This window comes from Leucopleurus acutus (assembly GCF_964270905.1).
Source record: "Leucopleurus acutus genome assembly, chromosome: 5".
Lineage (NCBI taxonomy): Eukaryota > Metazoa > Chordata > Mammalia > Artiodactyla > Delphinidae > Leucopleurus > Leucopleurus acutus.
The window spans coordinates 78,661,464-78,685,100 of NC_139147.1; the positions used below are offsets into that span (position 1 = coordinate 78,661,464).

A 23,637-nucleotide genomic window follows, 5' to 3' on the forward strand; every position below is an offset into this window, starting at 1 on the left:
ACCAATACCAAAGATCTCTATGGGGCTTCCCTGGTGGCGCAGTGGTTGAGAGTCCCCCTGCCAATGCATGGGAGACGGGTTCGTGTCCCGGTCCGAGAAGATCCCACATGCTGCGGAGCAGCTGGGCCCGTGAGCCGTGGCCGCTGAGCCTGCGCGTCCGGAGCCTGTGCTCCACAACGGGAGAGGCCACAACAGTGAGAGGCCCGCGTACCGCAAAAAAAATAAAAAAGATCTCTATGGAGTAAACCATTCTGATTACTGTACTTCTTTGGCTCAGCTGCCCATCATGGTAACAATTCCCACTTTGTCCTCTAGACTGAAGACAGAAAAAAATCCCACTTAAAAATAATGTTGGTTGCCAGATACTATGGAAAAATAAGTCTGACACTGATTCAGGATAAAATATTAAATACATACTTTAGAAAAAATTTAACAAATAAATTTAAAAGTCAAAAGAGAAAAGCAGTGATTACTAGGAGCTAATCCAGGTTCGTTACAATTAATCCATACTAAAGAGGCCTCATTGGTTCCTTAAATGATATTATTAAATCAGAAAAATAATGTTATGCATTATATATAGTATGAAGTTGACCATAAGCTTCACGTGAACAAATAGTATAATAAAGAAAACCTGGATTTCATTAATAACAGTACATTGGCAAGTGAAGAACAACTACATTCTAACCTGCACTGGTCAGACTATATTTGAATTGCCATGCCAGTGTTGAATACAATATTTTAAAAGAAATGTTAACCAAACAGAATAGTCCACGAACAAGGAGGAGTTCAACAGGGGCTATGGATAATCCAGCACATGAAGAATGGTTGTGGTAACTGGGGGTCTGTGTCAAAAAACAAAAATAAAACCACTTTGTTGGGACAGCACCAGTTAGCTGCCTTTATTTGAAGTGTGGCCATATGAAATAGGAAATTGATTTACCCGGGGTAACTTCAAAGGAAGATCAAGGACCAAATGGGTAACTTTCCAGGGAGGAAGGTTTGGATGTAATATTTAGAAAAACTTTTAACTCACTGCAGTTGCTTGGCAGTAGAACTAGCTGCCGTAGAAAGCAAGGGATTCTCTGCCCTGGCAATGTTTTTGCAGAAGCTGAGCCTGCATCTGCTGTGTGTTTTGGTTGAGGGCATTCCTGCAATAGGTAGGAGGTTGAACTAGATGCCCTTTAGGGTCCCTTCCAGTCTGTTTCAATAATTCCATAAAGAGTGAGCAGGGAATACAAAAGGAAGGAAAAGTAGTTCCTGAGATGCATGAGGTAGGCCTTGTGGACAGGATGTGAGAGACGAGGTGGTAATTCAGAGAAAATGATATCAACATACTCTCTACCCATAATGTAACCTCACAGTCTCTCATATCTACCTAAAAACATGAGAGTTAATTAAACTGGACCTATTGTTTTCTCACCTCAAAGTAACTTATGATACACCGATTTAGATGACAACTGTGAAACACTGATTTAGATGATATGCCTTTCCCTGGGAATGGGGATATATGGAAAGAGCAGTGGCTAGGAGTAGGAAAATGGAAGCTTTAGAGTTTCATCCCAGTATTGCCCAAAACTCACCATCTGCTTTTTGAGGGATTTCTTGCAAATTCCATTTAGCTTCACTGAAAAGGAGACTTTGAGTTTACTATGAACTTTTAAAAATTGAGTGTAAAATAGCTCATCAGATACAAGATCTAGGCTCAGAAGCAACCTCCTGACTTCGCCTCTCATATTTCATATTGCAGCCCTGAAATGAAACAGAGCTCGTGTTTTTTTGTCTTGGGTTTTGAGGTTAAAGGGAGGATTTCGCAGAGGATATCATAATTCCTCCCTGTGGCTATAGAATTATCCTAAGGGGTTGCTACAACTGAGTGGAGTAAGGTAAGTACTGATCAAGTCTCAGTCCCTCCCAAGGCCTTAAACTGAGTTCTTCCTTAATCTCTGAGGAACTGGTATCTGTAAGAAAATCAGGAGGCCTGGTCCCCGAACTGCCTTCAGAGCACATTGTGGGAGGTGCAGACCAAAGGTGAGTTTACACATCAGTGACTAAAGTTTCCTGCCACTAAGCATAAGAAGTCACTCATGAGCAGCGTCCCTAAACCACAGCTACAGGATGTGGGCACAAGCCCTCGTACAGTTGTTGGCCAAAAGCCAATGAACATTCATCCCTGTGCAAATACTCGGGCTTTGCTGTTGTTGTTAACCTTTGAAAACCACAGGCATTCATCTCTCTCTTTCTTCCCCTTGGCAGGAGTCATCTTCTTTTCTCCAACTTGGTCTCCTGTGTGTAAAGAATTTCTGAGGAGCTTTTAAGCCTGAATTTAATACTTTTGCCCTCCCCTCTTCTGCCCCACAAAATGCCAGGCAGAGGTAAGGCTGCCTTACAAAATATCTGCTGGCTTCCGCAGCTTTGTTTGGGCTTTTAAATCAGATAGGACATCAGAGAGCTCCATGAGTGACCTTAGCCTTTAAGAAAATACAAGTAATTTCTGGAAATTCCCCCTGAACAACGGTGACCTATTGTTTTCTCACGTCAGAATGAACACAGAAACTATGATACGCCGATTTAGATGACGTGCCTTTTCCTGGGAATGGAGGTACACGGAAAGAACAGTGGAGCTGGAATTGGAGATTGGAAGCTTTAGAGTTTAATCCCCATACTGCCAAAAATTCGCCATCTGCCTTTTGAGCAATTTCTTTCCAGTTTCCAGGCCTTTGCTCTGTGTTCTGTGACATGAAAGCACTAGATTAGATGGTTTCTTTGCTTCCTTAGCCCCAGGGCTCTATGAATCGGGCTTCCTTAGTAATGCTTCAGCAAAGGGACAATGAGAAGGGGGTGCAAGGCAAAAGATCCTCGTAAATTGGCTTCTCTTTTCTGCCTTAGAGGCTGGCCAAATGTCAGCCTCCAAGAAGGCCCGACTGCCCACTGGGAGGCCAGGCGTGGTGATTCATGGCAGCTCCCCTTCTTGTCACGTGTTAGAGAATCCATCAACCTTGGTTCTGTAACCCCAATGCCCCACATCCAGGTACTGAAACACAAGCTGAACCTACTCCAGCATGGGAATGTTATTTTTAAATAAAAGAGATGGCAGATGGATGTTCCCAAATCTAAATCAACAGGAGAACTTTCTAACCATCAGAGCTGCCCAAGATGTACCAGAAGACTATGAGCAATCTGCCAACAGAATTGTTCAAACAGTTTCTGAACAGAGATTTATTGGAGATTTTCTAGTAGGGTTTCTTGAATAGACAAAGATCAGATAGAGAAAATGTCATGGCCAACCATGACATTTTTATGATGATATGCTTTGTACTTAATGCCTCTTGTATCAAATCTTATTCCCAATCAGACCTAGGATGCCCCTTTGAGAGACGTTATTGGTATAGTTCAGATGACAGCCTGAAGGAAAAGCCCAGGTATACATATAGGTCTCCTGATTTGTGGGTTGTGGTTACTTGTCAAGCTCATGGACAAGGAACCCAAGTGAGAATACCATGTGTCAAATGGGAAAGAGGTGGTCGGCAGGTCCATGGTGAACAAAAAACAACTCCCAGAAGAACTGAATTTAGTTCCCTTGGATGGTGTCCCAGTTTCTGCTGCCAAAGTGACATTGCACTACAGGCAGATACTCAATGATTTTTATTTAATAAAATAATTTAACCTCATTTCCTGGAATCCTCACAAGGTCTTTATGAAGTAGACAAAAGAGATAGCATCGTCTCCATTTTACAGATGAGGAAATTGAACCTTAGGAAAGTTCAGGTAATTTTCCAGGGTCTCACATGATTGATTCAACTCTTTCCAAAAAAAAGGATGTATTACCTAATCATCGACAACAATTATTTGGAGAATCATAAGGTCTCTGGTTTTAAATGATTTTATCAATCATCCCTTTAACAATCCCTTTCACAATATCCACTTTATCTAGTCCCTACTAGTACACATCAAGTGATGGGAGACTCTTTCAAGGAGCAAAGCTTCCCATCTTTGGACATTTTTAACTATAAGAAGTTCTTTCTTGTCTTAAACTGCCATCCAAATCCCTGAATCCTCTCATCCTCTGGTCATAATCCTGCCTTCTAGATCCCATTTATCAGTTTCTGGAATATCCCACAGGACAATCTGTGTGAAATGTGAAGACAATTCTCATGTCATCTCTGAGATCATTCTTCTCCACACTAAACAACCTTGGTACCCTCTTGGTACAGACTGACCTCAGGGCTAAGAGATATTTCCCTCCTCTCATCTTTTCTGATTTGCTCCATTGATGATGCTGCACTGTGTCCTTTCGAAGGTCATTTGGGAACAGTCCAGCCTAGGTTACAAGGGGAATAAATATGCAGAAAGAAGTCACTTGTCAGACTGATCCTTAAATGGTAACTCGAGAGAATGTGCTGGACATTTCGGAGGCTTCTGTCAACAAACGCCACTACCTTGAGGCAAATGGGGATTTTCGGGCAGTGGTGTTATAATAATTTGCCAATTGTGCCTGCTTCAGAACCACTGCCAAAACAATCCAACGACTTTTCATTCCACTACTGTTGACAGGATGGCTAAGGATTTCAACATTTCCTTTTACAGTCCGAAGAGAAGTTCCCTGCCTTGGGGACTATACCAATATTTGCCGTCATGAGGGGAAAAAGAGTGGGTGCTGGGAAGTGGAAAGAGAGGGAGAGAACTACTAATGGAAGTAAACAAAGATAAAGACAAAATAAAATGAGGGTTATTCAAAGTTTGGATTTTGAATGCCTCCATCAAACTGATGTTTGTGAAATATCAGAGGAAATCTTTGAAATCGAGGAAGTGAGCATTTTGAAGAAAAGACTTTAGACTTCACACAAGCACCCCCTTCCCCCTTCCCACCCCCCAAAAAACAGCTGGAATTTTTAACTTGAATACCAGCCAAGGTGTCTCAACTTTGGTCCTTTGGACAGGCAAAGAGCTAATTATAATAATGTTTACAGTGCTCAACATTAAAAGTTTCTTTTCAAAATAAATTAAAAATACAATAAAATTGAAAAAAAAATTTAGAGATGAAAACAGATGAGATGACCTCCTGAGTTCTTCACAATTAGACCTAAGTCAAGGAGCGACAAAGAGGAAATATGAGAGAAAAGAAAATAGAAACAGAATGAGCTAGAAGAGTATTTTTGGAAACATTCTTCTTAAACTCCTGTGGGATCCATAGACATTCCACAGAGGCACTTCTGAGACCCAAAAAAGAGGAGATCAGTGGCATTCCCATCTCTATTTCAATCATAGTGGTCCTACTTCTATCTGTTTTACATATTGGGCAACTGAAACAGATTTCATTAGAAGGAAAGGTCTGCTGTTAAAAAAACAAAACATATGAGCAAACAAAAAAAAAACCCTGCAAAAGGAAATGAGCCATTGAAAGTTCTTGAACAGGGAATGATATGATCAAATTGTGCTTTAGGAGTCTGGCAACCAAGTATAAAATGGATTAGAAGAGGGTCAGCCTTGGAGCAGGGATACCAATTAAAAGTCTATAACAAATATCCAGGTAAACAGAATTTAAAACATGATCTAATAACATACCTGTGAGAATGGAAAGGAGAAGGAGTATATGAACAGTTTTGAAAGAAGAATGAACCTTAAGTTTGACATCTGGGCATTGGGCACAATCTAAGTCACATACAGATGTGGTACTTCTATGGTCTGAACGTTTATGTCCCCCCAAAATTTATATGTTTAAATCCTAAAGCCCATTGTGATGGTATTAAACAGGGGGCCTTAGCTTATGAGGGCAGAGCCCTCATGAATGAGATGAATGCCCTTATAAAAGAAGCACGAGAGAACACTCTTGCCCCTTTACCTGTAAGGATATAACAAGAAATCTGAGCCCCAGAAGAGGGCCCTCACCTGACCAGGCTGGCACCCTAATCTCAGAATTGCAGCCTCCAGAACTGTAAGAAATAAACTTATGTTGTTTATAAGCCGACCAGTACGTAGTATTTTTGTTATAGCAGCCCAGACAAAGACAGATACTATATGGAATGTATCTGGCAAGAAGTTTAAAGACATCAAAACTGATGGATTTCAGGGATGATGACTGGGACCATTAAAATCTCATACAGAAATCCGAGATTTTGAAGATGCTGAGTGTAAGTGGCCATTGGAACACTGATATAGATGATCAGCAGACAGAAGTGCAAAACTGAGTCTTAAACACCAGGGATGAGAATATGGATTTGGAAGTCATCCCCATAAAAAAAGGTAGCTAAAATAATATAGATTGAGACCCCAATGAGAGAGAAGATCAGGATCAGAGGGCTGAAAATAAAAACCCAGAACAAGCCTACATTTAGAGGACAGAGAAACAAGAACCCAGAGGGTCCTCCCCAAGTTTATGATCAGGTGTTCATTTGTCATTCATTTGCCAACATTATTTGATGGGCTCAGGAGAATTTATTTTCTGGTTTGAAGAAATTTGATTATCCTTATATAAAGTCTGAAGTGTGCATTTATCAGTCTAATCAAGCTTTTAAGTCCCCTAAGATACTGGATCTTCAAAATCATGTAATACTATTTAACAATAACTAATTGTTTCAGTCCAAAAATACGGTGGGCTGAAACAGAATCTTCAGTAATGGTGTAGCTATGGATGATGTACTTATACCCCCAAAAGAGTGTCAAAAACCAACACTCCCCCGGGCAAAGGAATAGCCAAGTTTGTTGCAGTTTCCAATGAATGACATCAGACCCGTGTAGGTCTCAATCAAAACGGGTTCAGTTAACACCATCAATCCCTTTCCTCTTCCAGATCCAGTGGAATTCCTGTGGGCATTCTGGATAGCTGGAACAAGCTTAGACATGAACCTGGACGACTAAAGAGGAGAAGGCACAGAGTTAGTGAATGCAGAGTAGGTCCAGAGACACCTCCTCCCCAGCCCGTGCTCACAATGGTTGACCATTCTCCTGGAGCTGCAGTTATTCTTACTTCTTAAACAGAAATCATATCTCAGAATTGTTAACATTGCTTCTGTTAGTCTTTTAATAAATTAATCCGTTAATAAATTATGTACATAATAAAATTAGCTACCACATCTTGTTTATTTTTCATTATTCATAACTTGTACAACATTAAGAAATCAGTTTAATAAATATTTGCTGATAGTCTATTATGGATCAGACACCAGTCGGGTACTGCTGAAGGTTCAAAGACAAGGGAGATACAGTCTCTGCCCTCACAGAAGTGACACTATAATAACATAAAAAATGAACTTGTGATGATCGTACAAAGTCCACGAAAATAAACAGCAAAAAGAGGCACATGATGCTAAAGAAACACAAAAGAGGGAGAAATCATATGTGGTTAGAGGATTAGGAATGACTTCAAAAGGAAACTCTTGAGACAATCCTTTAAGGGTTAATAGGGTTTCAATGGGTGAAATGAGGTTAGAGAGGGCCTGTCAGCAGCTGTTCTTTCCTAGCCAGCATCCTTTCCTCCATTTGAGACTCTTCTTCCAATAAGAGTACCTCGATTTTCCTTTGCAGAACCACATTCTTCCATTTAGTCCAAATAGCTTAAGCAGAGCTGACTTTAGCACATGACTCAGTCCTAACCAATCAGAGGAATCCATTCCTCTGGTCGAGGAGATTGATTCAGGTATGGGCACATGACCAATGTGGCTGTGAATCTGATAGCATCCAAGCCCGGAGGTATTCATGGTCATTTTGGCCACACAGTGAGAACCTGACTGAGACTGAAACCAACAAAAGTGAAAGAACTAAGACATGGAGAGAGAGTAATTCTTCACAAAGCCATTTGGGTTACTGGATCAGCCTATCCTGAACTTTAAGTTAAATGAGTGAAAAAAAAAATTCCTTCTTTTGGTAAAATCAAGTTGAATTGGGTTAAGAGGAGGGTAATTCAGGGAGCACTGCAAACAGAGATATAAAGAAGGAAATGAATTAGGAAAGCTCATATTTTTGTATTTCCAATAAGCTCTTTTATATCCATTATTTCATTCCAGTATAAGCCTATCAGGTAAGTAAAAGAAGGTATCATCATTCCCGTGTTGGAAATCAAGACTAATAGAAGGTAAATGATTTGTCCAGAATTACTCCACTTTCTGCACCATGGTAAAAAGGAACATGAGGAATAAGGGCCTGCTCACAGTAAGATCCAAATATGTTTCCTAGGCAACTGGCTTACAAGTCTAAATTAAAACTTTTAGAGTATATTCCAATATCAATCTAAATTATTAAGCATGTTCAATAAAGACACCATTGTTTTTCCTTTTCTCCATGAGGAGGCCAATCTTGGCTTTGAGGGACTGATACAGAATGACGATTCAATGAAGAATGAGAATGTAGTCTTTCCCCATAATCCCATTTTCAATATAGGTTTTATCCTGGATTCTTAATTTTATACCAAATTGCCCTTGGGCAACCACTTCTCCATTGGAGGTTTAGTTTCCCTGTTGGTAAGAAAAAGAATCTAAAATTTAGAATATGTCCATCACTACTATTTGACCTAACCTATAAGGAAAAAGAAGAAAGAAGGAAAAGCCATGCAAATAAAACTGCTGATTTACTTGCTCTGTGACATTGTAAATTCCCTTCCACTTTTCGAGCCTCAGTTTGCTCTTTTGAAAAGATGCATTTAAATCTATGGTTTTGGGATAATATCAGAAGTTAAAAAAAATAGTGACTTTATGATAAACAACATAGAGTTTGCTAGAGTGCCTCAGTATCTGTGGGTTTTCAAAATAAACTAAGGTACTTGTCCCTCTACTTTAGTTCAAGTAATATTTACCGAATTAGATAATGTCAAACCTTAATTTAAAAAACAGACTCACTTCTAAATATCACTGACTAAAGAATCCAACAGACAGGTAGGATTTTGCTTGCTTTCCATGAGCCTATAGTGACAAAGACAGACAGAAGTTACCTCTTATTACTAGTTCCCAGTCCTAGCATCCTCTTTAAGACCTTAGAATGGATCTAAATATTAGTATCATTGAATGAAACAAACTATAGTCATGTAGCCTGGGGATTCTGGAAAGGAGGACATCGTCCCTTACAGCAAACTCCACCAGTTCTTTAGTTGATTAGATAAGAAAGCCAGAAAGGGGACTTCCCTAGCGGTGCAGTGGTTAAGAATCCACCTGCCAATGCAGGGGACACGGGTTCGAGCCCTGGTCCGGGAAGATCCCACATGCCGCGGAGCAACTAAGCCCGTGTGCCACAACTACTGAGTCTGCACTCTAGAGCCTGCGAGCTACAACTACTGAGCCTGCATGCCACAACTACTGAAGCCTGCATGCCTAAAGCCTGTGTTCCACAACAAGATAAGCCACCACAATGAGAAGCCCACGCACTACAATGTAGGGTGGCCCCTGCTCGCTGCAACTGGGGAAAGCCCGCACGCAGCAACAAAAGACCCAACGCAGCCAAAAATAAATAAATAAAATTTATAAAAAAACAAGAAAAGAAAATACATCATCAGTATCTTAAAGAAAAAAAAAAGTCAGAAAGAAGTGTTCTTTCTTAAGTTTCCAGGAGAGAAAAGCAAAATCGGAAGAATAAATTACTAACATGGAATAATCAAGGTCAGAAGTGATCTTAGGTTTATAGATTCCAGCCACTCATCTATTGTTTAATTTGCCTACACTCATCCTCTCCAAGAAGCCACACCCCTCTACATGGACATATACAGTGATATGGAACTCACTGCAATCTAGCCATGTCCATTCCATCACTGCATATAGTGGGAAAAAAGTATGTTCCCTTGCCCTATCTGTTACTGATGATTAGACTTTGGAAAAATCATTTACTCTCCCTGAGCCTTAGTTTACACATCTGAAAATGGGAAAATAATAATAATGATAACGATGGTAAATATCAACCTCATTAGACCCAAGTGCATTGCTCAAAAATATTTTTAAAGCATACTATTCATAGATATAAATATTATCACTTACAAGCAAGAACGATTTTAGCTTCCTTAGTCCTATTCCCTTCAGTTTCAGACTTTGAATGCCATTTCTTTAATATGCATGATAGACTCCAGAAAGCACTTTTGTAAAAACCTGTGATATGCACTATTTTAAAATAATAAAAGTTCCCTAGATGCCAAAGGCTATATTAAATTCCACTCAGAAACCATGACTTCAAAAAATATGGGTTGAGCATCAAAGTATCTCTTCCAAGATATTTATCAATTATAAAGGGAAAAATACTAACTTTACAAAGGAGCAATATAGCATACCCCATCTTAGACAAGTGATCAAGGTTAACATCACTGGTAATAAGACATACAGGCATCGTGAGCCTGCAATAGAGGTAGTGAAAGGACACATCATTTCTGCAGTATCTGTGCCCCCCAAAAATCTAATTCAATTCAATCTAATCATGAGAAAGCATCAGGCAAACTCACAATGAGAACATTCTACAAAATAACCGACCAGTATTCTTCAAAATCACCAAGGTCATGAAAATAAAGGAAAGACTGTGAAACAGAATAAAGAGACAGAATAATTAAATGTAATATGGGATCCTGGATTGGATCCTGGAGCAGACAGAGGACATTAGGAAAAACAAAACAAAAAACTGATGAAATTTAAATAAGGTCTGTAGTCTAGTTAATAGTATTGCACCAATGTTTAATTTCCAGGTTTTGATATCTATATTATAGTTATGTACATTGCTAGAAGCATTTGAATGAAATCCTAATATTTAGGAAAGAATTTATGTTCCTCTAAATAAATTTATGTTCCTCTAAATAAATTTTGAAAATTTATTTTCAAAAGGGATAGAGAAAAAATCAGACTCAATAATTTTCATAACTTGTTCCTTAGAACACTAGATTTCTTCATAGGTTGGGTGACCATATAATTTATCATCCAAACCAGGATTCTTTTGAAAAGAAAGAAAGTGCTATTATTAATAGTATTCAAACAACAGATACCTGAGGATCTGGGGAGAAGATATGGAAGAAAAGGTAAAAGGTAAGCTTCAGTCCCTATAGTCACATCGATCAGAGCTGCTCAATTTTTGTAGGTTTTATGTATTTGGGTTCTGAGTAAGATCTTATTTTTAAAAGTCTTTTCCTTTAAAAAAATTTTTTTAAAAACCCACTGTATTAAGCTTGCCTAAGAACCTCTAGCTCTGACAGTCTGTTCAATCCACAAAGATCTATAGTGCTCATTTTTTTAACCAAGAAAAACTAAAAAACCAAAAATGAGTTTTGAAAAAACTCACTTTTCAAAACCAAGCTCAAATCCTATCTCTTCCATAATGCCCCGCCAAATACTCAAGGCAAAAATTATTTTTTATTCTGTTGCATTTCATGTATGCATCTCAAATATTTCATCCAGTTTTCTAAGAATTAAAGTCAGAAGTATGGCTGTCCATCTATACAACTAATCCAAGATTTCTCTACCTTGGAACTATTGCTGTTTTGGCCCAAATAATTCTTTGCTGCAGGGGAGTATGTCCTCTGTATTTTAGGAAGTTAAGCAGCATCCCTAGCTTTACCCACCAGATACCAGTGTCACCACAACCCCGGGCATGGCAACAAATAGTGTTGCCCAGATATTGCCAATGTGCCCCAGGGGTAAAATCATCTCCTGTTGAGAACCACTGAACTAAAGGAAGTATATAGCATGATGTAACATGAGTATTAATATAAAACAGATCTGCTCTTACATTGCAGATATGGCCCTCACTAGCTGTGTGACCTTGGGCAAGTTACCTAACCTCTCTGAATTTTATAGTTTCCTTTCTATAAAATAAGGCTATTAATACCATCAAATTCATAGGTTGGTTACATAGATTAAACTAACTTTAATAAACAAAGGGTTTGTCATAAGCTCTGTGTGTGTGTGCCCACATGCTAATGTCTTTCAGGAAGGGTTGGGGAAGGTGAATAAGATAAGGCTGGAATTTGGAGTCATATTGCAAAAGCATTAAAGGAAGCCTTATTGCCAGTAATGAATATTGTCAATAAATCATTAACTACATCATCACTGTCATCACCGAACTATGATTTCCTCAAGTCCAAGGTGCAATTCATCAATTCACCTCAACATTTCCATGGTCAACACTCTCTGGATTGTCAGAATGCCTTTTCACAGATCAATATATATCAGTTTGGGTTACTGGATGCCTCCCCAGAGTCCTCATCATAAGCTTTATTTCATGAGAATTCTCTGTGGCCTCAGAATCAAAGTGCTGGAAAGAAAAAGTTGACACTATTTCATACTCAGTGAACTTGGTATTTCATTCGAGTCAGATGTACTTCATTTCTAGTCATTTCTGTGAGCCCTTTAAAAAGAGGAGGGGCTGTGAAGACAGAGGGACAAGCTGTGCATTGAAGGAGGCAGACAAAAGGCCAAGTCCCCAAGCTGGCTCTCGAGCATTTCAAGCACCTGAACTCAATCTGTGTGACAGGAACGCGGTGTCATTTGATATGAATGCCACCAGCCACATACTTTTCTCTAAAAGCTTTTATACACCCACCCCTGGCTCTCTCTTTTATTCCAGTCTCAAAAACAGAGGGTCAAGTTTTAACAACTCCGGTTACATAGGGTCTGTGTGCTGGTTAGGGTAAAGTATAGCTCTGTGTGTGCGTGTGTGTGTGTGTGTGTGTGTGTGTGTGTGTGTGTGTGTGTGTGTGTGTGTGTGTGTGTGTGTGAGTGTGTAATGTTCTTCTTGACTTTACAGCGATTATTTACCAGCTGAGTGACTGGGCCCCTGGTTTGCTTCAGATGCTGTCTGCCAGCAGTTCACTGTCCAGAGTCTCAGTTTTCCTTATTACAACCATCACTTGCTTCCTGTTTACACTGGGTAAAGAGACCAGGTTTCATGCCTGCAGGCCCACATTCTTTAGCTGAGCAGGTTTTCCAAGCCTTCAGGCTACAGGTTTCAGCCACCCCATGCAGCAAGTGAAGCATGTTGGAGTAAAACGTCCATCCAATACCCAGCAATGGAAACCCCTTGGGAAGCCACACAGCTGAACAGAAGATAAACAGATGTTTATATCATCCTTGCACGTATTACTTGGAATTATCTTTATAGAGACACCATGACTGTGGGTATGTTCAGGAATATAGATGGAAAAAGGAAGATGCGGCAAAAGTTTTTTTCCTACACAAAAGGGTTGTTTCTACAAATCCTCATCCTACAAATTTCCATCCTCATCCTATTCCATTTTCCCAACTCTCCCCGTGCACACGCGCACATGCGCGCGCGCACACACACACACACACACACACTTTAAACTCTAGCTTAAGTGAACGACTCTTTGTCCAAGAACATTTTATACACTTCTGTAATTTGCAGCTTCTAATCATGTTTCTTTTATTTAAAATGTCTTTCCCCACCTGATTTGATGCTTAAATCACTCTTACCTTGAGTTTCACATCAAATGTTATCACATTTGTTAACTTTTGGACTTAACTGTTCTCTCTGCTGGGCTCTGATAAAAACTTTGAATCTTTCTATCAGCAGTATTTGCACATTAAATTATAATTTGTTAATTACATTTTTTGCCTTCTTCCTCTACACTATAAATATCTGGAGGCAAAATCTGTTTTATTCTTCTTGCTATCCCAAAAATTATCTACAGCATTGCTCAGCATGTAGTACTCAATGCCAGGTAGGTATTCAGTAAATATTTGTTAGGGAATTCCCTGGCAGTCCAGTGGTTAGGACTCAGTGCTTTCACTGCCAGGGCACGGGTTCAGTCCCTGGTCAGGGAACTAAGATCCCAAAAGCCGCGTGGCCAAAAAAAATTAAAATTAAAAAATATATAAATAATTCAATAAATATTTATTGAATTAATGTAGCAGGAAACCAAGGGGTTAAGAATATAAAGTTACATTTGATTGCTAAAACATTGGTTCACTTTCACAATTCCCTTGAAAATAAGGAGAAAGATGCCAGACAAAAGTAAAAAGAGTTGGTCTGTAAATCACTTTGATTAAGCTGTAGAGCATCCATGATCCATTCACTATTATTCTACAGCTCTACAGCTCAATCACTAGTTCCTCTCAGCAAGACTCCACACGGTCTTAAGAATCCAGCAAGACAATGTGAAACCAAGGGCAGTCATCAATTAGATCTCTTGAACTAAAACTTGCTTAATAAATACTATTCTGTAACCTGCCTTCATTGACTAAGCTCTCTTTAATTGTTCCTGCCAATTGCATGCCCTCCAAGCTTCATGTAGGTTAGAGAATATATCGCAAGATTCCTTTAACTGCCCCCTATAGATAACACCTCTAACTTATGGGTGGCCAGAGAAATGGTGGCTTGAGTTGTTTTTCAGGAACATGGAGCTAGTCTTGTGCAGTTCAAATTGGTCGAGACCACTGACCGTTCCACTGTGTAAGTGTCCAGAGGAAGACCTTTTGATGTCAGAAGGCCAAAAACTCCATCCTCAGATTATACCAACACCATCATTTTCTGAATAAGCACCCTAAGAAGAAGAATGTAAATCCGATACGCCCGCACAGAACACAGATTACCTCAGTGTTTTCTTGCCTCCAATCACCTTTCCCCATGCCTCAGACCACCCTGTTTCTTTATCCTATAAATATCCCAAGCCCCTTGTCTTTGGGGAGGCTGACTTGAGATCTATTCATCCATCTCCTTGCTTGGCTGCCTTGTGAATAAACCCTTTCTCTGCTGAAAACCTCGGCACCTAAGCGTTTGGCTTGCTGCCCATTGGGCAAACAAAACTGATTCTGTTACAAATGGTTAAAAGGGGAAAGAGAATGCTAAAAGTTGCAAATATAAAGTGGATGAAACAATTGAGAATAATTAACCTTGGTTGTAAAGTATATCATATTATATCATAGCAAAGACTATAATAAACACACACACACACACACACACACACACACACACACACACACAGAGTCCTTTCTGGTTTTTAACTATTTCCCTGAGCATTTGCAAATTGTCTGCGTGTAGAAATACAGTTATGATTATAATACCTCAGTCAATTCACTTAGTCACTCTAAGTACCTTCACTTTTAAAGTGGAGATAGCATCCTGACCTCAAAGGGTTTTTGTTACTTGAATTACATGAACACGTGCAAATTGTAATCAATAAATATAAAGTGTAATTACATAACTGATGAGATCATTTTATGTCTTGTAATATAAAATCAATACCAAAAATATTATTTCCTATTTTCACAACTGTTTTATATGAGTAATGCAAAGTATGTGCATGCACAAGTTGAAAAAAGTTGGTAAGACTTGGAGATAAGCAAGAATGTCTGGAAAGAAGCCATTTGACCATCACACTTACTGGAAGTAGAAGTGATATAGAGTTAGTGAGATGGGTAAAAGAAGTAATGTATTTTGACCTAGTATTTCATAAATTTGACAGTGATTTTTTTATATCAGTGCTGAAGGACTTAGAGATAGTATAAATTTGAATTTGAATGCAATTTTTTCCATTAATTCCTCTTCCTCAGGTACTTTTCTGACCAATCAACCCCATCACTCAGCTTCGACCCGGTGTTGTGTGGTATGAAACCTATATAAACAGCTCAACTTTCTCTCCTGAGCTTCGGACAGACCTAAATTTCTAACTGCCTGGCAACCAACTCAACCCCACATTCCATGGACCTTTCAAACTCAGCATTTCTTCAACTGAACCTTTAAACCTACTCTTTTTTCAGTTTTCCTCATTCAAATTAATGGACTCATCACCTACCCAAACCAGACCATGTCATCTTTGATTTCTTCCTCTCCTTCACCTACCATATCATGCCAGTTACCGTCTTCCATTGATACCCTGAATATCTCAAAATCTCTTCATCTTCTCTCCATTCCTAGCACTCCTAACTTAGTTTAGGTCCTTATACCTATCATCTGAGCCAATACAATTATGGTGGGAAATATACAAGATTAAACTCCAGCTAAACTGTCTGTCTCTAAGGTACTCCATGTACCTTCAACTATCTCCAGTTCTCTTCATCTGATCCAAACTCTGTTTCAGTTCTTTAGCACTTATTTAAAAATCTTTGCATTTTCACCTGCGTCCTCTATTAAACAATGCCTTCCACAAAGGGAAGAATCTTGTCTCATTTATGTTTGTATTCTTAACAACAGTCAGAATAGCTGCACATTTTAGGTACCAGAAAACATTTGTTAAATAGAGAGAGTCCAGGTTCTGTAGAAGAAAAGACTGAGTAAAAACAAAAAAATGAATTTTATAAAAGTACTTCTAACAATAAGTTATTCAATTAGATTGTAAATAATTTGAAATTTTTGACTGTGGATATCTCAGCTGTACATGATTCCCTCTCCTCTGCCATAATAGGTTTGCTAAATTGAATTAAATTGCTTCAAGTGTTTTATTTAGTTATGCATTTCCCCCGTGTTCTTCTACTTTTTCTTATTTCATTCATAGGGGAAATGAAAAAACTAGTTTATATCACCCTTTTAAAATCTTATTATGTCAAAATATTCATACAAAAGATTCTATATCCCCAGAATTACTGTTCTTCTTATTTATACTTTTACACTAATAAAACTGAATATTAATCAAAGCCCATTTTGGAAAATGTCCTGAACACAAATAACTTTGTGACATAAAAACCAACAACAAAAGAGAAACCAAGACACAAAGAACTGGATCAGAGTAGTCATCATCTCATATCCCAGACTGAGATCACTTGTTTTCTTAGGGAGCTGGGACTCGGGGTGGCCTTTAACTGAGAAATGGCTTGGCAAATAAAAGTTCCAGACTGTTTTCAGGAACGAAATAAAGACTTTAAAACAATAATTTAATGAGAAAAGCCTTAAAGAAAATACACTTAACAGATTCAAAAAGTAGTTTGATTGACTGGAAACCAACCAACTAACTAACCAACCCCTCATGGTGCTCATACCCATGCATGCATGTGCACACACACACACACACACACACACACATCTGTTGCTCTTTCTTCCATCCAAGGAGAGCTATATGAACATCAAGTTTCCCCTTTAGCCTTGGCTGACAGGAAGTCTTGGGCAAAACTTAATGCTCCAGTCTGCTAATTGTGTTCATGGGCATTTGGGGAACAGTTATTCCATTCCCCCTTTTTTTCCATTCCCCTTTTGATATTTTATTTTTTAGCTTCCTTTTAAATTATTTAATTTTATTTCTCTATGGCAGAAAACCAATAAAGCACTATCAAGTATTAGAGTAATGCAGTGGCATATCTCTGTAGTTCATACAATTTCTTTTTTAATCCTTTACCCTGAATTTCTTCCAGCAAAGGACACTGAGAGAACAAGTGCTTAAACACACCAGATATGAGAAATAAGAGAAGACTTTGCCCAGGAAGTGATGGACGTAATAACCCAGGCAGTTGGTATTTATTTTTGACTTAAAATAAAAAGAATTACTACTACTTCAAAATATATATTAAATTAATTATTAGAACCAGTTTTCCTTTAAAGGCAGGAAATAGCTTTGGAAACATATATTATTAAGTTCTTTCAGTTGGATTAACAAGTGTTAAAAAAAAAAAGAAACAGATAAATGACTGCACATTTAATAAGAAAGAGAAAAAGAACAGGAGTTTGGGGAAGAACAAGAGCAGGATAGAGAGAAAAGGAGAGGAGATTATGAAGCGACGTATCTGAGCATTATTATTAATAAGGTCTTTTAACAATAAGGAGAACAGATATTCCGTTTGAATTTGGGGGCATTATTGTGATGTAAACTCCCACTCTATCTCCCAGAAGTCCTCAGTGAGTCTACTCTCACATAAATGCCTTTGTGTCAGTGTTATGTTCTTTCTGGTTTTCATTTTGGTTTTTTGTTATTGTTGATTTTGGGTGGTTAAGAGTCAGGCTAGGGGCTGATGTTGATGCCTGGGTTGAGGTATTGTGAACTAGGAGTGTAACAGGGAGACTAGCAAAACAATCCATATAAAGAACTAATTTAGTGCCTGCAAGAGCTTGGTGTCAGAGGCAAACCTGGAGACCAGAAGCCCCTGAGGACATCTGCATAAATCTTGAGAGGACAACTGAGCTTTGCTGAGAGCAGAATGGGATTCAAGCCAACCTCACCTACAGGTTAGGGGGAATGGAGGCCCCATCTAGCCTCTAACCACATACATTTTGCCTCAGATCCTTTTTCATAAAATAGGGAACTTGCCAATTAAAAATATTTGTTTGTACATATACATATTCACTTGTATGAATACATGTGTTTAAAATAAGGCAAGAAATGCAATGTATGCCATCCAACCACAGAAGGACTTTAGATGTAGACTGTCACGTTTTGAATTTATAGCAAATAAAGTTATGCTATTCTGAAGTGAATGACAGCATATAAAGATAAACTTAGAGAGAACAGAGAAGGCAAGAATTTCTAGGCCGTAAGCACACTCCTATGTGAACATCTGGTTTTGTCGAAAGTACACAGGTTGCTCGTTCACTGCATTTACAGCTCCAGCTGTTTCACTTCCTGACTACTCAGAGTGTCCAAGGACTGCTTAAGTCTCCCTAGGGAAGATGAAACAAAATAGTAGAAGGGGACCTCCCTGCCACTGATGAATTTTAAATTTACTCGGGGAGATGAAATTTAAAGGCATTAAAAATAACTCTTAATTGCTTTACGATTTATGGAACATTTATATATGCTTTATCCCATTTAACCTTACAATGGCCCAGTGAGGTTGAGAGGAAGGGCAGTTGTTCACTGTGTCCATTTTAGAGATGAGACTACCAAGTCCCAGAAAAAAAAAATGACTTAAACATGACCACCGAGCCATATCTGACTTCATATTTCACACTATTCCACATTCCTTCTTTGAATAAAATAATTCGAATTTAATTATACCCAGAAAATTTTATGTACCCTGTAAGCAATAAACACAGACAAACAATACTACTGCAATTTTAAAACAATATTACACTACAATTTTTGCTCAGAGATTAGCAAAGAGGAAACAGCAGTGGTATGGTTACTATAAATATTGCTATATATATTTTTTCAAATATAAAACATCTCTACTGTTTACTGAAAAAGTCCTATAAACTTTTATAGTTTTTATCTATATAAACCCCAGGTTGTATCTTATTTTTTTTTTTTTAACAATACCTGGTTTAAAAGCACATAGCTTCACCAACAAAGCTAATTGGAGAGTGATGCCCAAGCCGTCTCCTACCTTGCAGATTTCGAGAAACTTCTCACTGGTGTATTTCATAGGGTACTCAGTGAAGGTAGCATAAGGCACCTCAGTGGACCACGGGTTCCAACCGTATAATAGTGACTGCTGCTCTGGACTTCCCCGGTAGATCCTAAGGCCTTCTCCTTGTCTCCTGCAAGAAAGGAGTTTTTCTTTAGATTAGCCATTTTCATTAGATTAAAACAAACAGAAAAGTGTGGGAAGGGAGGGTAATGCCTCAGTCAGCCTTTCTATTGATGCTGAGATAATTGGCTGACCAACTAGTTAAATTGCTACAGGAAATTTAGGAGGTGAGAAGAAAAGTATGGATTTGGTTTCAAACATGATGAGTTCAAGATGTTGTTGAGAATTCTGTGGGTAAATGCCTGGTTGGAAATGTGACACTGGTGCTCTGGACAGAGGCCATGGCTGGAAATATGGATACTGAACTCAGGCCAATATTCTGGTGGTCAAAGTTAAAAGAGGAAGCAAGAAGGAAGAGTCAAGGTGGTGGGACAGGAACTGAAACATGGAAGACATCATCAACATGGGAGACAGTTTCGAGGAGAAGGAAGATGACTACAACTACAGTATCCACTAAGCAGTAAACTCAAGCAAGAAATGACTGAGAAAAGAACTGGGACTTCCCAAGAACTGGGAAGAACTGGGACCTTCCCAAGAGGGTATGCCTGATCTTTAAGAGGGTTGATGACCAATTCAAAATACCCTGTGACCTCAGCTTCTATGTCTCATGGTTCTCTATTCTCTGCACACATCCTTCTACCAAAATTGCAGCAACAAACACGTCCGAGCTCATAGGAAGACTATGCCTGGTTACAGTCCTGACCCACATTTTGTAGGAGGCAGTAACCATCTGTTACAGTGCAAGCCTGGTCATCTGGTAAACCCAAGTACAGAGCAAGAGAAAGTCAGCTTGGGAGTGGTGATGGGAGGAAAGTTGTGGCAGGGGAATGTGGCCACACTGGATAACAAATTTGTAATTTCTGCGGCCTCTGCTTTTGCATGTACCCATCAGAATTTATGGTTTATGGTTTTAGACATCTCTGAATGCAAAAGAGGTCCCTGGAGATTAAGCCTAGCTCAGGTGCTTTGTATTCGACAAGCTTTAAAACTAAGTTGCCTGTAATTCTAAGCAGACCCATGGAACATCACAGAGGTCTCGTTTCTTCTAGAAATTAAATCCTGGGATCTAGAAGGAAGAACCAGACCTCAAGGGAAAACTAGAGCTTAATTGTGATGCCTTCACAAAGCTGTCACTTCCTGTATTAAAGACAGGATTCCTCTGGGAATGTCACTGTGGTTTCTGAATGTTTATCCGTGTAGAAATGTCTGTAAACACAATCTCACACGTATGCATATAACACCCCAACGGGCTGATTCCTCAGCTGCTTCTTTCAAAAGAGAAGTAAGAAAAGAGCCTGGCTCATTCTGCTGCTCAGTTCTCAGATTCTTGATGATTATATTTGAAGGCTGATACCCACCTTTTTTGTACTTAATCCTTTGCCAAGGAAGGGGAAAAAAAAGAAAGAAAAAGAAGAGAGAGGAAAATAAAAACATCATAAATACCTCTAAAGTTCCCTTTCTAGCCCTTCATTTTCTCAGCTGCTATACTGACATTTATCTTCCCCAGCTGCTATACTGACATTTATCTTCCCCCGCTGTACTTTCCTTCATTCTTTTTTTTTTTTTCCACTGGCCGGGTAATAAGCCCTAAGCTCAATGAATATTCTATGCATGTTAGTTAATGGAGCATTCTGGCTTGAGTCCCTTAAAACAACTTGCACGATACAATTATTTACGCTTCATATGTCAATTTATGTGCTGGGTGCAATTTTGCTTTTATTCAAAGGCAATGAAGATCTTCCAAGATAGCTTTCCTAGTAAATACAGTTTATATCTTTCACTTTAGGGAAACCTCAAATGAAGTTTAAGCATGAAATTCAAGAGGGGCCCTATTTCTAAATAATTAATCAATTTGAGTGTGGCAATGCCCTTTCTCAGAGACGTAGTATACTTCTAAACATACAAGCTTAGCCAACCTTCTCTCCTGGGCTCCAAAGGTGATAGATGGGAAGAGAAATCTACAACCACGCAGTCTCTCCAAAGGTAAAACTAAGGTGGTATTTCTCAGCAAAACTTTTAGTACTAGAGTCGTATAAAAATCTATCATATTCTGTCAAATGTCTCCTTAGGGCAACTGCAGAGAATATAGTTCCCTTTATGACTGGGAATGCTTTATTAAACAGTTACTCGTGCTTACCATGAGAGTGGTCATCCGAGGTGACAGGAATAGAGTAAAAAATGCAGTGAACAGGAGGTCAGGGAGTGCTGTGTTAGTCTTGGTTTTGACACTTAATGCTGTATGACTATGCGACTATAGGCAAGCTCATTTCTCTTTCTGAATCTCAGTTTCCCCATATGTCCTTCAGGGTGTCTCGATGTGGTGATATTCCATGACTTCGGTAACTGTGTAAATGGTATAGACAGCTATGGTCATGATGCTGCTAGCAGTCACCCTGTCAAGGACATACAGGATCCCTAAGAAGCCTCTGGATTATGGCTTCTGTAATTTAGGGGTACCAAAATAGCCTCCTTAAGTAGAACAGATCTTCTGCTGCAAAGCCTACACCCAGTATTATCCCATCACTCCTCAGAAACTTTAGCACCTACCACGCTATTTTACAAACATGAAAAAGCACAGATCAGCCACCATGTGGAGGAAGAGTAGTTTAAGGTTTATAAACTGTAGAATGTCAGAGCTAGAAGGGCTTTTGGAAGCTATAGCCCGGTGTCTTCTTTCTGGAGATGAGTGGAGATGAGAAAATTGAGACTCAGGAAGGACTAAAACTTTCTCAAAGCATCTCAGCAGGCAGGGCTGAGCTGGTGAGAGCCCTGGTCTCTCAAGACTTCAGTTAGGGTTCTTTTCACCATCCTGGGCTATAGTCACAAAATACATTCAAAGTGAAGCTCCTGCCATTACACAACATAGCCGGCTTTATTTCCAATAGACACAGAGTTAAAAGAATTGCCCTTCGGAGCCTGCCATGATCTGTGGGCAAAAAACCTGCCCAGGGATCCTAGCTAAAGGTCAGAAAGAAAATCTCTGTCTCAAAAGGAACTGTAAATTTTTATATATGCTCAACAATAGCAATTATGAGATTATAGGAAAATAAGTTAGCACTAGAAGGGTAGGGGGAAATTACAAAAATGTTATGTTGTCAGGGTAAGAAGATTGGGTCTTTCTCGCTGAGCTGCTTTGGTCAAATTAATCAATGTGGGAGTATAGTCCCAGGTAAAGAATGGCAAAATCGAATTATTTAGCAAAGAAAGACTTTTGGTAGCTCTCTTCCCAATATCATACTCAGAGTGTAAACCCTGGCTTTCGCTAGCTCTGTGTCTTTGGGCATTTCATACCACCTTTCTCATCTTCAGGTAACAACAATTTCGCGAGGGACAAGAGGATAATGAATGAAAAAATGTTTTGTATGCTGGAAGGCTCTGTCCGACTGAGCAAATATGAAGTCCCTATTATGTACCATAATGCTTACTGGGTACTGTTAGAGCCTTTATATATTTTTTCATTTTATTCAACACTTATAAGCAATTTTTACATGTTTTTGATAGAAATAGATGAAGTTAACAGGACATAAGATAAAAAGTACGACCAGGTTTAATCAGATCATCAAGTCAAGAACCACTAGTGGAAGAGAATAAAAAGAGGGAGGATAAACACCATGATCTCTGGACATAGACAAAACCAGAGGAGCAAATCTTTAGGACAGAGGAGGTGCTGGAATCTTCTATGTTCTGCTTCACCTATTAATCCCTTTCTTTCATCTGATTCTGAGTCCCAGGGTATTTCTTATGCGTTCAGCTTCTGTTTCCCATCAATGTATTGATGTATATAATTTCCTACTTAAACTTAAATCCATCAGAGAGACTCTCATTCACCTTAAAACACCCTTTCAATTCTCTGTTCTTCAGACTGAATAAGCCTAGTTCTGTAAAACTTTCATAATAGGTTAAAAATGAACTTTTAATTCACCTTAGAGCTGGTTCTCTGAAACATCCCTAAGTTGTCTATCTTCAATTCCACCATTTAATTAGCACATTCTCTGTGCAGTGTGTTATCTCAAGTAGAGAAATGGATAAGGCCCAATCCCTGAACTCCAGATGCCCATGCTCTAATGATCTCTGGGCCTATTTTACTATTATCTGCTTCCCAGGCCTAAACAGGTACACATAGAAACCTGACGGTCCCATTACGGAAGTAGGGAGCTCACCTATCGCAACTTATTTTGTTCGCACTTTCTATCCTCAAAGACATCAACTGGATCTGGCCTCCATTGTCACAGTAGTGGAAGCAAGAAGGTTAATGTACCCTTCACTTCTGATAAATTTCAAAACCTCACAGAAAGGTATAGAAGTAAAAGAAAGGATCCATTAGGACTCATAAGAA

At 39.0% G+C, this 23,637-nt stretch overlaps 1 protein-coding gene across 1 annotated transcript in view; it reads right to left on the minus strand.

Moving 5' to 3' along the window:
* Window positions 1-6,656: 6,656 nt before the first annotated feature.
* Window positions 6,657-23,637, minus strand: part of TPRG1 (tumor protein p63 regulated 1) — a gene marked incomplete at its 3' end in the record, with an annotated part of 111,734 nt that continues 94,753 nt past the window's right edge. Inside the window, exons 4-5 of the mRNA XM_082839503.1 lie at window positions 19,158-19,311; window positions 6,657-6,851 (exon numbers count right to left, since the gene is read on the minus strand). Of these exons, the coding sequence (XP_082695629.1) occupies window positions 6,657-6,851; window positions 19,158-19,311 (349 nt within the window). The remainder of the gene's footprint in view (window positions 6,852-19,157; window positions 19,312-23,637) is intronic.